This window comes from Salmo trutta, chromosome 16, assembly GCF_901001165.1.
Source record: "Salmo trutta chromosome 16, fSalTru1.1, whole genome shotgun sequence".
In the NCBI taxonomy this organism is placed as follows: Eukaryota; Metazoa; Chordata; class Actinopteri; order Salmoniformes; family Salmonidae; genus Salmo; species Salmo trutta.
The window spans coordinates 15087265-15102168 of record NC_042972.1 but is presented as its reverse complement, the minus strand read 5'-3'; the positions used below and the strand labels follow the sequence as shown (position 1 = coordinate 15102168).

The 14904-nt window shown below is 42.1% G+C and overlaps 1 protein-coding gene across 5 annotated transcripts in view; it reads left to right on the top strand.

The window, feature by feature from the left end:
* The first annotated feature begins 384 nt into the window (after positions 1–384).
* The window catches only part of LOC115150155 (histone deacetylase 7), a 77672-nt gene continuing 63152 nt past the window's right edge, over positions 385–14904 (top strand). For 3 of the 5 annotated variants that reach the window (XM_029693133.1, XM_029693132.1, XM_029693136.1), the window contains exon 1: positions 385–703. In XM_029693133.1, coding sequence (XP_029548993.1) covers positions 685–703 — 19 coding nt within the window. In that variant the 5' untranslated portion in view covers positions 385–684. Of the gene's footprint in view, positions 704–10230; positions 10836–11138; positions 11237–14904 lie in introns of those variants that run through there. The other 2 variants (XM_029693134.1, XM_029693135.1) reach the window with 2 other exon arrangements.

The window sequence follows — 14904 nt, the reverse complement described above, 5'->3', positions numbered from 1 at the left end:
TTGTCAAATAGTTAGCCGGTGTACTGTCGATTTAGGGCCAGATAACACTGCATTTTGCTTTGTGCTTGTGTTTCCCAATAAGCAATGTAGTTTTGTTTTGACTGTGTTGTAATTTGTTTTATTCTGATTGATTGTATGTTCTGGTCCTGAGGCTTCAGTGTGTTAGTAGAACAGGTTAGTGAACTCAGCCCCAGGACCAGCTGGATGAGGGGACTCTTTTCTTTGCTCAGCTCTTGGCATTGCAGGGCTTGGTAATGATATGATAATGATATATGGTATGGTAATGATCTCTCTCTCTCTCTCTCTCTCTTTCTCTGTTTCTATCTCTCTTTCTGTTTCTCTCTGTCTCTTTCTCTGTCTCTCTCTCACACACACACATACACACTCTTTCTCGTTTTTTCTCTTCCTCTCCGCGTAGCTTCTGGCTCGGGTGCTACATTGACAAAAGTTACAGCAGACTGATAGAGCTGAGCAACTGTGTGAGTCTGAGAGCGAGAGAGCGAGAGAGAGAGAGAGAGAGAGAGAGAGAGAGAGAGAGAGAGAGAGAGAGAGAGAGAGAGAGAGAGAGAGAGAGATAGACAACTTCATTGTCTAGCACGGATCTGAACTCACATCCACTCACTCCCCTCTGTCCCGGGTTCGGCTATGAGATTGACCTGCTGACTGCGTTGGACCTAACCCTGAATGACCAAACCTAATACTGGTAAGGCAAAATACTTTTACTGTTACAGTATGTTTCAGGTGGCTTCTACTTGTGTTTCTCATGGGTTTATCTATATTATTAAAGATGGGCTGACAAGATAATCAGATGTCACTTCACTTACTTTACTTGTCACTTTACTTAAACTTGACTTACACTGTACTTAACTTGACTTACACTGTACTTAACTTGACTTACACTGTACTTAACTTGACTTACACTGTACTTAACTTGACTTACACTGTACTTAACTTGACTTACACTGTACTTAACTTGACTTACACTGTACTTAACTTGACATGCTCAAGTTAGAGAGTAAGGACATTGGGTGACAAGTTTGCAGATGAGGAGACGTGTTGTTGTTGTGTTTATTTAAGCTGGTAAAGTTATGCTTTATTGATTCATCATCGTTGTCATCTTGTTTGTTTGATTCAAGCTCCCCGAATTCTGACATCATCAGCAAATTTTCATGTGCCTCTCGATGTGAGCATTTTGACATCACGAGCAAATGTTCATGTGCCTCTCGATGTGCGCATTCTGGTGCATGAATGGCTTTGGTTTGGTTTTTCCTCTCTTTGCATTGCTTCCCACACTTGTGTAGTTGTTAGTGCTAAATAATACCACACAACATATAAAAAACTCAAAGGTGTTCAGAGGAAAAGATCATCATTGTTTTTCCTTCCTTTTTCCGACTTGGCACAGGGAGAGGGGAGAAAATTGGAAACAGACCCACCCACCCCTGGGAGTGAGTCCGCTCAGAACGAGGAAACATAAAACACCAGTGTCAGGGAGTGTGTGTGTGTGTGTTAGAGAGAGAGAGAGAAACAGAAGGAGTGAGACACACAGAAAAAAGAGAGTACACAGGGTAAGGGGGAGTTTCCTAATGGTCCGATTTGTTTTGATAAGTCTGATGTTGTCACGACTTACGCCGAAGTCGGTCCCTCTCCTTGTTTGGGTGGCGTTCGGTGGTCGACGTCACCGGCCTTCTAGCCACCGCCAAACCACTTTTCATTTTCCATTTGTTTTGTCTTAGTCTTACACACCTGGTTTCACTCACCCAATTACCTGTTTATTATTTAACCCTCTGTTCCCCATGTTTGTTTGTGAGTGATTGTGTGTTGTATTGTGGTCCGTATTGTGGGCTTGGTAATTCTCTTGTATGTTGATGACTTTGAGTAAAGTTACTTTTATTTACTCATCTCTGCTGTACTGCGCCTGACTCCTCTGTACCAGCTACACATAGATCCTTACAGATGTCTCCTTTGCCCCATACGTTAGTAAAGCTTGCAGAGTGAGAGGGGAGAGAGCAATAGCTAGGGGCATTGAGAGTGAATTGGGCTGCTTTCATAATCCGGCCAATGTCATTCCATGTGTCTCATAGCCCTTTTCTTGTGGCAACAGGTCACACATCTTGCTGCGGTGATGGCACACTGTGGTATTTCACCCAGTAGACATAGGAGTTGATCAAAATCGGGTTTGTTTTTAAATTCTTTGTGGATCTGTGTAATCTGAGGGAAATATGTGTATCTAATATGGTCATACATTGGGCAGGAGGTTAGGAAGTGCAGCTCAGTTTCCACCTCATTTTGTGGGCAATGTGCACTTAGCCTGTCTTCTCTTGAGAGCCATGTCTGCCTACGACGGGAAAATTAACACAACTAAATGTGCTTGCAATTGGTCCATATCATTTCCCCTCTCACCCCCTTCCTATACATTGGCACACGTCTTCTTGTTCCTTTAAAAAACGATCTTTATGACAGCCATATCACAATTTGAAATTGTAACAGTAATGACACAAAACAGTAATGAAACCAAAGTTTTCTTAGTTGTATAGCTACAAAAGCTGTCCTAGTTGAATACGTTGAACATTTGTGTACTTTACAACTGTTAGTAATTCTATGATGTGGGCCAATCTTCAGGTAACTAAACAAAAGTTGAAAATATAAATTCATCTTAAAAGGGATAAAACGCCATCAAAAAGACATAAATACAGTGCAGAGCATTCCCCGCTCTTGATTCGTTTTTTCCTCCTTGACTTTACAGTGCACCATACTTAAATCATTCTTGATAAAAACACATGATTGAATGATTGGCTCAGCCTTTTGCTCGCTCTCTCGCCCCAAAATGCAAAAGTACCTCTCTATTTTTACACTCCCCAGGACTACTCCATATATAGACCTATGTCTTTGTGGTTTGTTGAGCTCCTAAATCAGAGTTTTATGTCCTATTTGACAATAACGGTCCATAATGATGACATTCACAGGTTATTTTGATCTGACTTGGAGGTGACGAACTCGAATTACAGTCCAAAGAATTGTCGTTGGTTTGAACTCAGAGCTGGAGAGTTGAAAGCTCTTTGTATAGAGGTTTGGACTGATGTCATCTATACCAAAATACTGTAGAGCAGCCAGAAAACATTAACTGGACTCAAGAAGACAGAAAAATTCATATTGTAGATGTGCACCATTTGATACATCAAATCAAATTTGATTGGTCACATAAAATGTCCGTACATAGTTATGAAAAGTAAAAATTGATAACGTTCGCGTATTACGGCTATGATTGCACTCAGTTTCACCATGTGTTATGCTTCTTGGACCTATGGTATGAGTTCTCAGAATATAAATTTCATTTAAATTCAATCAATCAAATAAATAACATTTTAGTGGAACAAAAACTCTCCCTGTGAAATGCCAGACTAGGCAATCGGCCTCCATTTTAATGACATATGGCCGGTGTTTCTGTCCCAGTAATAAATCGTCCAAAAGTTTAATCTGTGGAGGTCAAGATGTCAAAAGGTCACTGTCAGCCAGACATAGCCTACTGAGACAATACTCTCTGGGACAATAGTTGACTCTCAGTCTTAGTATAGCAGTGACCTGGACCACAGGTCAAATTCAGAGAAGGAAGTGGTGGCATTACGGGTCTGATGGATCATTAACAATATTACAAATGTGAATGTCAATACCGTAACAATGTGTGAAGGTCAATACCGTAACAATCTGTGAAGGTCAATACCGTAACAATGTGAGAAGGTCAATACCGTAACAATGTGAGAAGGTCAATACCGTAACAATGTGTGAAAGTCAATACCGTAACAATGTGTGAAGGTCAATACTGTAACAATGTGTGAAGGTCAATACCGTAACAATCTGTGAAAGTCAATACCATAACAATGTGAGAAGGTCAATACCGTAACAATGTGTGAAGGTCAATACCGTAACAATGTGTGAAGGTCAATACCATAACAATGTGTGAAGGTCAATACCGTAACAATCTGTGAAGGTCAATACCGTAACAATGTGTGAAGGTCAATACCGTAACAATCTGTGAAGGTCAATACTGTAACAATCTGTGAAGGTCAATACCATAACAATGTGTGAAGGTCAATACCGTAACAATCTGTGAAGGTCAATACCGTAACAATCTGTGAAGGTCAATACCATAACAATGTGTGAAGGTCAATACCATAACAATGTGTGAAGGTCAATACCATAACAATGTGTGAAGGTCAATACCGTAACAATCTGTGAAGGTCAATACCGTAACAATGTGTGAAGGTCAATACCATAACAATGCTAACAGCAAGAAAAATAAAAATTCCACATTGAAAATGCAAAATGACAAGATGGGTTTGGCTCTATACTCCATGTTTGGATTTGAAATGATACAATGACTATGAGGTTAAAGTTCAGACTGTCAGCTTGAATCGGGGGAACCACTTAGAAATTACAACACTTTTTGTATGTAGTCCCCCCATTTTAGGGGAGTAAAAGAATCGGGACGAATTCACTTAATGTGTATTAAAGTAGTAAAAAGCTAAGAATTTGGCCCCATATTCATAGCATGCAATGACTACATCAAGCTTGTGACTGCAAATTTGTTGCATACATTTGCTGTTTCTTTTGGTTGTATTTTAGATTATTTTGTGCCCAATAGAAATGAATGGTAAATAATGTATTGTGTTATTTTGGAGTCACTTTTACTGTAAATAAGAATATAATATGTGTCTAAACACTTGTGCATTAATATGGATGCTACCATGATTATGGGTAATGCTGAATGAATTGTGAATAATGATGAGTGATAAAGTTACAGACACAGAAATATCATACCCCCAAGACATGCTAACCTCTCACCATTATTACAATAACAGGGGAGGTTAGCATTTTATATCATACCCCCAAGACATGCTAACCTCTCACCATTATTACAATAACAGGGGAGGTTAGCATTTTATATCATACCCCCAAGACATGCTAACCTCTCACTATTATTACAATAACAGGGCAGGTTAGCATTTTATATCATACCACCAAGACATGCTAACCTCTCACCGTTACAATAACAGGGGAGGTTAGCATTTTATATCATACCTCCAAGACATACTAACCTCTCACCACTATTACAATAACAGGGAAGGGTAGAATTTTATATCATACCCCCAAGACATGCTAACCTCTCACCATTATTACAATAACAGGGCAGGTTAGCATTTTATATCATACCCCCAAGACATGCTAACCTCTCACCATTATTATAATAACAGGGAAGGTTAGAATTTTGGGGGGGGGTATAATATTTATGTGTCTCAACTCTTTAATTGTGAGGGAGGTTGTTACAGGGCGTAGAGGTTTAGTTAGACGGGTTGTTACAGGGCGTAGAGGTTTAGTTAGGCGGGTTGTTACTGGGCGTGGAGGTTTAGTTAGACGGGTTGTTACAGGGTGTAGAGGTTTAGTTAGGGGGGTTGTTACAGGGCGTAGAGGTTTAGTTAGACGGGTTGTTACAGGGTGTAGAGGTTTAGTTAGGGGGGGGTTGTTACAGGGTGTAGAGGTTTAGTTAGGGGGGGTTGTTACAGGGTGTAGAGGTTAGTTAGGGGGGTTGTTACAGGGTGTAGAGGTTTAGTTAGACGGGTTGTTACATGGCGTAGAGGTTTAGTTAGGGGGGTTGTTACAGGGCGTAGAGGTTTAGTTAGACGGGTTGTTACAGGGTGTGGAGGTTTAGTTAGGCGGGATTGTTACAGGGTGTGGAGGTTTAGTTGGGGGGGGGGGTTGTTACAGGGTGTAGAGGTTTAGTTGGGGGGGTTGTTACAGGGTGTAGAGGTTTAGTTGGGGGGGTTGTTACAGGGTGTTAAGATTATGTTGGGTTGGAGAGTAGTTACAGGGTGTAGAGTGGTCTCTGGCAGAAAACACCCTGTCCTGATTTGACAGGGAACAGGTGTAATGTTGGAGAAAGACAGTAAATAGAATAGACCATAAATATAAATACACCCCCCCCCCCCCCCCCCCCAAACAATAAGATCTTCCAAGTATCAAAGCTAATTGTAATCACATCTGTCACATGTGCCAGGGAAAGACTGGAGCACAACAATGAGCAGTTCACTTCTTTCTCTCAGTTATTTTACTCTTGATGGACCAGCTTGGTCATGTTTCCCTCTCTGCTGTCATGACTGTCCTGTGAGGCTCCAAATAGGTCAGATCAGGTTTGCAATTAATGACTTCAACCAGACCCCTCTCTCCCGCAGGGGGTGGGGGGACTGTTGGGGGTTAACAACTCACGCCCTGTTGTAAATCAAGGTAGAAGATTCAGGTCTCCCTCTCCAAATTCACCAAAGGAATGTGCCTTTGTTTCAAGAGATTTTTCCCACCAAAACTCTAACTCATCCTATGCATTGTGCACGTAATATGAAAAATGATTAATGTTTTTTTGTGAAGAGAGGGATGTGATTTTAGGAGCCATAAGAGATAATTTTTTGGCATAAACTTTGCACAGTGACAAGTCATGCCCCTGGGTGAGGTCAGAGAGCGTGTCAGCCTGATGGAACCGCCCATTTCAAACAAATTGTATAAATTGGTGGGTTAAGAATGAACATATTAGACCAGAAAAGCATTGAGCTGCAGCTGCACGTTTAAAGTGGTCTGAACTCTGAATCTCAACACGAGGTAGAGACGAGAAACTCACCCCCCGGACAATCACTGGTACGGCTGATTAGCTGTCCTAAGTAAATCTAGAAAAGCTAATTTAAGTAGGACCATTCTACTACTCTGCTCAAACCATCGTAGTACGCTACTCTCATCACCCCACTGGGAACCATGGACACAGCTGTCTATTCTATCTACAAAGAGGCATCTTCAGGAGCGAATGGAAGGAAAACCAACTCTAGTTCTGTTCAGGACTACATGACAAGTCACCGGATACCAGACAACTACAGAGAAGAACAGTAGAAGACTTGTTGGAACCATTTTTGGACAATCAGTGCCTTACAAGCGTACCTCAAAAAGGCCCAACCCCCTTTCCAAGGCGGCCCGGTTCTGAGAGAGATACTCGATGAACCAATGCATTTCACGTAAATGCATTCATGATTTCTTACTCCAAATGGGCGGCGGTTCGTGTGCAAAGTATAGGATTACTATGAGTGCTAGTAGTTTCTAAATGTACTGTCGTGTCTTTGGCTATGCCGGATTAAGTGATATGACATGCTATTCTATAAGAGATGGATTTTTAAAAGTAGAAGTTCAAATTGTTTGGGTACAGACCTGGATAGTAGGACAGAACTCTGCAGGCTATCTCTGCAGTAGATTGCAACACCGCCCCCTTTGGCTGTTCTATCTTGTCTGAAAACGTTGTAGTTAGGGAGGAAGATTTCAGAGTTTTTGGTGGACTTCCTAAGCCAGGATTCAGACACGGCTAGGACATCCGGGTTGGCAGAGTGTGCTAAAGCAGTGAATAAAACAAACTTAGGGAGGAGGCTTCTAATGTTAACATGCATGAAACCAAGGCTATTACGGTTACAGAAGTCATCAAAAGAGAGCGCCTGGGGAGTAGGAGGGAGCTAGGCACTGCAGGGCCTGGATTCACCTCTACATCACCAGAGGAACAGAGAAGTATGAGGATAAGGGTACGGATAAAAGCTATAAGAATTGATCGTCTGTGACATCCGGAATAGAGAGAAAAAGGAGCAGGTTTCTGGGGGCGATAAAATAGCTTCATGGTATAATGTACAGACAAAGGTATGGTAGGATATGAGTACAGTGGAGGTAAACCTAGGCATTTAGTGATGATGAGAGAGATATTGTCTCTAGAAACATCATTGAAACCAGAAGATGTCATAGCATGTGTGGGTGGAGGAACTGGGAGGTTGGATAAGGTATAATGAGCAGGGCAAGAGGCTCTACAGTGAAATAAGCCAATAAACACTAACCAGAACAGCAGTGGACAAGGCATATTGACATTAAGGAGAGGCATGCTTAGCCGAGTGATCAAAGGGTCCAGTGAGAGTTAGATAGCTAGCCGGGCCATAGGTAGCAAGCTGGTAGAAGATGGAGGGAGGTCTGTTTTTAGCCACCTCGTGCGATTCTGTCTGTAGATTAGTGGGGTTCCGTGTGGTAGGGGGGACCAGTCCAATTGCCAAAATAGTTAGTTATAAGAAAAATTGTCCGATAGACCTATTCAGATAGCAGCCGATGAGACAGCTAACGATTAGTGGGCCGCAGATGGGCATTCGGGTTACGTCGCGACGGAGGGGCCAGTTGGATAACTCCTTCGGGCAGATAACGTCGGTGGTCCAGTCGTGAAGGCCTGATGGGGCTCCGCATCGGCAGTAAAACGGGTCCGGATAGGTGATTGTAGCCCAGGAGAGGCTGATGGAACTCTTCAGCTGGCTAGCTCCGGAATAGCCCAGGAGTGGCTGATGAAACTCTTCAGCTGGCTAGCTCCGGAATAATTTATGTTAACTCCGGGACCTACGTTGCCAATAGTCACTCAGGTAGCAGCTAGCTAGCTGCAAGATCCAGGTGTAAATGTCCAGAGCCTGCGGTAGAAATCCGGGGATATGGAGAGAGAATAGGTCCGGTAAACTCTGGTCTGAGTCGCGCTGTACAAAAACTGCCGATAGCTTTACGAGCTAATGGATAGCTGAGGACCGCTAACCGTGGCTAGCTGAACTCCAACATTAGCCAGGCTAACCTCTGGCTAGCTTCTGTTGTGGATTTCAGATTTGAGGTAAATAATACTTTTATTTTTTAAATTGGTGAGGCAGGTTGCATTAGAGTGTTTTAAGGTTGAGTTTTTAGAAAAAAAAATATGTAAAAAGATATGCAAAGAAAATATGTAAATATATATATACATGGGACACGACAAGAGGAAGACAAAGGACGTCTGAACTGCTACGCCATCTTGGGGACAAGATCTACACATGATACCCCATAATGACAAAGTGAAAAAAGGTTTTTAGAAATGTATGCAAATGTACTACAAATAAAAAACAGAAATACCTTATTTACACAAGTATTCAGACCCTTTGTTATAAGGCTTGAAAGTTAGCTCGGGTGCATCTTGTTCCATTGATCATCCTTGAGATGTTTCTACAACTTGATTGGAGTCCACCTGTGGTATATTCAATTGATTGGACATGATTTGGAAAGGCACATGCCTGTCTATATAAGGTCCCACAGCTGACAGTGTATGTCAGAGCAAAAACCAAGCCATGAGGTCGAAGTAATTGTCCGTAGAGCTCCGAGACAGGATTGTGTTGAGGCACAGATCTGGGGAAGGGTAGCAAAACATTTCTGCAGCATTGAAGGTCCCCAAGAACACAGTGGCCTCCATCATTCTTAAATGGAAGAATTTTGGAACCACCAAGACTCTTCCTAGAGCTGGCTGTCGAGCCAAACTGAGCAATCGGGGGGAGAAGGGCCTTGGTCAGGGAGGTGACCAAGAACCTGATGGTCACTCTGACAGAGCTCTAGAGTTCCTCTGTGGAGATGGGAGAACCTTCCAGAAGGACAACCATCTTTGTAGCCCTCCACCAATCAGGCCTTTATGGTAGTGTTCAGAAGGAAGCCACTCCTCAGTAAAAGACACATGACAGCCCGTTTGGAGTTTGCCAAAAGGCACCTAAAGACTATTAGACCTTGAGAAACAAGATTCTCTGGTCTGATGAAACCAAGATTGAACTCTTTGGCCTGAATGCCAAGTGTCACGTCTGGAGGAAACCTGGCATCATCCCACCATGAAGCATGGTGGTGCAGCATCATGTTCTGGGGATGTTTTTCAGCAGCAGGGACTGGGAGACTAGTCAGGATCGAGGCAAAGATGAACAGAGCAAAGTACAGAGATATCCTTGATGAAAACCTGCTCCAGAGCTCTCAGGTCTTCAGACTGGGGCAAAGATTCCCCTTCCAACAGGACAACGACCCTAAGCACACAGCCAAGACAACGCAAGAGTGGCTTCGGGACAAGTCTCTGAATGTCCTTGAGTGGCCAAGCCAGAGCCTGGACTTGAACCCGATCGAACATCTCTGGAGAGACGTGAAAATAGCTGCGCAGCGACGCTCCCCATCCAACCTGACAGAGCTTCTGTTTGTGTGTATAAACTCGAAATCCTCTTCATCAACACAATACACCACATCCACACAATACACCACATCCTTGATATAGCCTATTCGTTATTATCGTAATGCAATCTCTAGATTGAGTGTGTGCATGTGCGTGTGTGTATATGTGAGTGTGGGAGAGAGAGTGCCAGTGTGTGTTTGCTTGAATGTGCTGTTTCTGTATCACGTGTATGTGTGTGTGTTTAGAGTGAGCTGATTCAGTGTGTGGACATGAGTTAGACAGGTAGATCAATATGATAAGATGGGCGCGCGCACTCTCGGACAAACGAGCAAAGTATCGTAATGGGTTCAGCAGGTGGAGGCCTGAGACCGAACTGGTTCAGTTTACTGTTCCTGAAATGAGATGAACGTGAGATTGACACAGCCGCTCAACAACAACTCCGCTTCAAGTTAGATTCAACAATGCGATAGTTAGACAGATGAAGTCAACAACTCTCACTTACTTTTTAGTCTCGTCTTCAATTATAGACGCGCATCGCTGAGGCGTGTGTGAGTGTATGTGTGAGAGAGAAGTTATCCATCTTTTTGGAGTTGTAAAGATATTTCATTAGCCTGTATCAACAACTTTTTTGTCAAGAGTGCTGTTGGACCATTCAAGAGGAACACATGTATCGCAAAATTGGTGCACATGTTGCTCACTTGTTGCATTTTATTCGCTAATTAATATCAGTGTGGAATACGTCATTCGTCAAGATGGTAGAAAACTGATCGCAAATGTGTCAAATAGCCTAGTGACTGAGGTAGGTTACTTATTATTTGGTTCACTCTTGTATTCTGTACAATTTGAATTTGCAATATCATCTTGAATCCTTGGTTTACATTTTAATGGAAGAATTGAGGCGGTGTTTTAGCGCGTGTGAAACGTCAACGAGCTTTTGCATTTACACACGTTGTTGATAATGCATGTAAAAAACAATCAAACCTGTTGCGTTGTCTTGTGCTTCAGAATTAACTCGAAAGTGATGATGCACCTAAAGGATCCACCTCAAAACGCACTGTGCTGAATGTTGTAAAATTCACGATTGTTTTTCCTTACATAACAGATGGACCTATAGAATCTGGAACTGAAATAGAGACAGACGGACCTGAAATACGTTTATCGACAGTGACAGCTAGGATTCCATATTTCACCAATATCAAGGTATATGTCTGGAGTTGTGTTAGGTGCCTCTGTAGGCAAAATTCCCTACTGAAAGATTTGAGCTAACTACATGGTTGTGTGGTTGTATTCTACACAGTGTATTGTAGGTTAAGCGTGCCCTAATTAGTAGAAAAGTTTATATACAGGATTACAGGATTACAGCAATTACAGGATTACCTTAACAGAATAGCCTTATTGTCAGTGAAGGTATTACGTTTCTATGAGGCTGACTACTACCCATAACGTCATTGAAAATGTTGACTTATTCACTGGGCAAAAACGCGGTTCTGGAATAATGTACAGTAGTTAATGAGTATGTCTGATGTTTCACAGCAATGGGTGGGCAGCTGTGTGTGTGTGTGTGTGTGTGTGTGTGTGTGTGTGTGTGTGTGTGTGTGTGTGTGTGTGTGTGTGTGTGTGTGTGTGTGTGTGAGAGAGTGAGAGAGTGAGAGAGAGTGAGAGTGTGAGAGTGAGAGTGAGAGTGAGAGAGAGAGAGAGAGAGAGAGAGAGAGAGAGAGAGAGAGAGAGAGAGAGAGAGAGAGGAGAGAGAGAGAGAGAGAGAGAGAGAGAGAGAGAGAGAGAGAGAGAGAGAGAGAGAGAGAGAGAGAGAGAGAGAGAGAGAGAGAGAGAGAGAGAGAGAGAAAAACGGAAAAATGAGAGTATTACACACACAGACAATAGACCTGATGAGGTCATAGTTGTAGTGTGAGGAAATAGTTACAGTTTCACATGTGCCATGCCAGAGGAATTGACTCCACAATACGCCCCCTTTGTACCTATAGCCGTTTAGATCTCTTTCTTTTCCTCTCTTTCTCCATCCCTCTCAGATAACCAACTTAATTGACTGTGTGTGTGTTTGTTTGTCTGCATTTGTGTGTAGATGAGAATTTTTTTAATTATCTAAACAGTGTGACATTGTATTAGTATCACTTTACCTGAAATGTGAGGGTTACAGGTTAGTCAAGGTAGCCATTTGATACATTTTTCAGCAGTCTTATAGCTTGGAGGTAGAAGCTGTTGAGGAGCCTTTTGGTCCTAGACTTGGCACTCCGGGTACCGCTTGCCGTGCGTTAGCAGAGAGAACATTCTATGACATTCTTTGGGCCTTCCTCTGACACCGCCTAGTATATAGGTTCTAGATGGCAGGAAGCTTGGCCCCAGTGATGTATTGGGCCGAAGTCACTACCCTCTGTAGCGCCTTACAGTCAGTTGCCGAGCAGTTGCCATACCAGGCAGTGATGCAACTGGTCAGGATGCTCTCGATGGTGCAGCTGTGTAACTTTTTGAGGATCAGGGGACCCATGCCAAATCTTTTCAGTCTCCTGAGGGGGAAAAGGTGTTGTCGTGCTCTCTTCACAACTGTCTTGGTGTGTTTAGACCATGATAGTTTGTTGGTGATGTGGACACCAAGGAACTTGAAAAATGTATCCACTCACTACTGTAAGTCACTCTGGATAAGAGCATCTGCTAAATTATGTAAATGTAGAGTTATTTATTGAGAGGTGCATTGATACAATATAAATATGAAATGCCTCATCAACAATGGTTATTTTTGGTGTCCCAATGGTATATTGTAATGTAATTCTGTCACAACCTTGTCATTAGAATGAAGCATCGCCAGATAATGAGAACTCACCTACTTATCACCATGGACACAGAGCTGTCATGAGGCATGGTTTTGAGTTTGACGGTGTAATGTGTCACACCACACCAGAGTTATACCGTATCTATCATCAAGTCAGCGCATGCATCGAGTCAGTCTCATGACATTAGGGTTGGGCGATGTCAAATTTTGTCCTTTCGTGATTAAGTACCCATAAAACATCATGATGGTATCAAATTTTGACCTTTTGTGATTAAGTACCCATAAAACATCATACGATGGTATCGTTTAATAAAATAAAAGACTGCTAAAAAGGAGCTTGCATACTACAGGAGGGATGAGAGGAGATGTGGCACGAATAAGGTATGTGTCTGTGCATGCCAATGCCTGCATTTCAGCACATTTTGCCATATGCATAGAGAAAAACGTTCAGTTTTAAAGCAAATTTCTTGTTTAGGGGTTGGGGGCCCCCTGGGAGTCGGGGGTCCCGGTGCACGTGTCCTGCGTGCCCGTTTGGTAATCCGGAACAAGAAACTCTTGTCACATTCTCCAAGATAGCAGGAAAGGGGTAAGTCAGGCGCAGGAGACTGAGGTCCGTTGAACAGACGTTTAATACAGCCAAGAGCAAATACAGAGACAAGGCAGGGTGCACAGTCAACAAAAGGAAGGAGAACAGCTCCAAACTCCAAATAGACGGGGCGCAGCCCGGCAACCCTAATGCCTAACAAAATACGTTGCGTAATCCAATACATACATAAATCCTGCCCACTACAATAAACGAAACAATCCCGCACGAATCCCAAATGAAAACAGACACACTAAATACCCCCCCACTAATGACAAACAAGGAACAGGTGCAGACTAAAACAGACATAACCAACAGACACTGAAACATGGATCGGTGGCAGCTAGTAGGCCGGCGACGACGAGCCCTGCCCGACCGGGGAGAGGCGCCACCTTCTGTGGACGTTGTGACAACTGTGCTGATAATTATTCAATGATTCACATTTTTGCCTAATCTCCCTCTCTTATTAGGCCTAGGCTTCTGTATGCTGTATGTAGGTTCTATACATTACTAATAATAGGCTATGGAAATAGGCCTACTCTACGCTTTGTTTCTTTCATAAGCTTTGTTTAGCTGTAAGTTTTCTTTTGACTCCTCATTCGATTTTTCCATCTTGTCTCTGACCTTCAAAATTGTTCAAGCTGCAACTTTAGGACATTAAACACGTAATTAGAATATCCTATTTGGAAAATACTCTTAATAACTTTAACTTGAATTAATGCTTTTGATAGGGTATTTTAATTAGTAGGATTTTGCTTTTGTCCGTTTGGTTAGCAAAAGCAAAGAGGAGGGATGCATGAATCATTTATTTTAGACTAAGCTTTGATCAACTGGAAGGTTTGTTCAATCTCTATTTATTTAGGCCTATCATGTTTGTTTTTAGGATATTCAAAAACAACTTCTGAGAACGCTGTTAGATAAATTCGTTGTTTGATCATGAAGTGACACAGCAGGAGGAGGCAGGAGAAAGCCAGAATGAATAAAACTGAAGTCATACTCATATCAAATGGAGAGAAAATACAAAATTAGGGTTTTAAAATAATTCAACACTGGAGTGCCTAAGAAAATAATCCTGCAGCAACAGGAAATGTGAATAATAATGTACATTATAAATATTTTTATAAATATTATAAATATTTTTTATAGGGGTTGATACATTATTCTTCAGGGCAAATCAAGTCTGACATTTTAATGTACCTAACCATAAGCATCAATGCCTTCCTAAAAATCAATACACAGAAGTATATTTTTTTAAACCTGCATATTTAGTTAAAAGAAATGCATGTTAGCAGGCAATATTAACTAGGGAAATTGTGTCACTTCTCTTGTGTTCAGTGCAAGCAGAGTCAGGGTATATGTAGCAGTTTTGGCTGCCTGGCTCGTTGCGAGACCATTTCTTCCTGACAAAGACCGTAATTAATTTGCCAGAATTTTACATAATTATGACATAACATTGAAGGTTGTGCAATGTAACCTAGGTTGTGCGACAGGTAGCCTAGT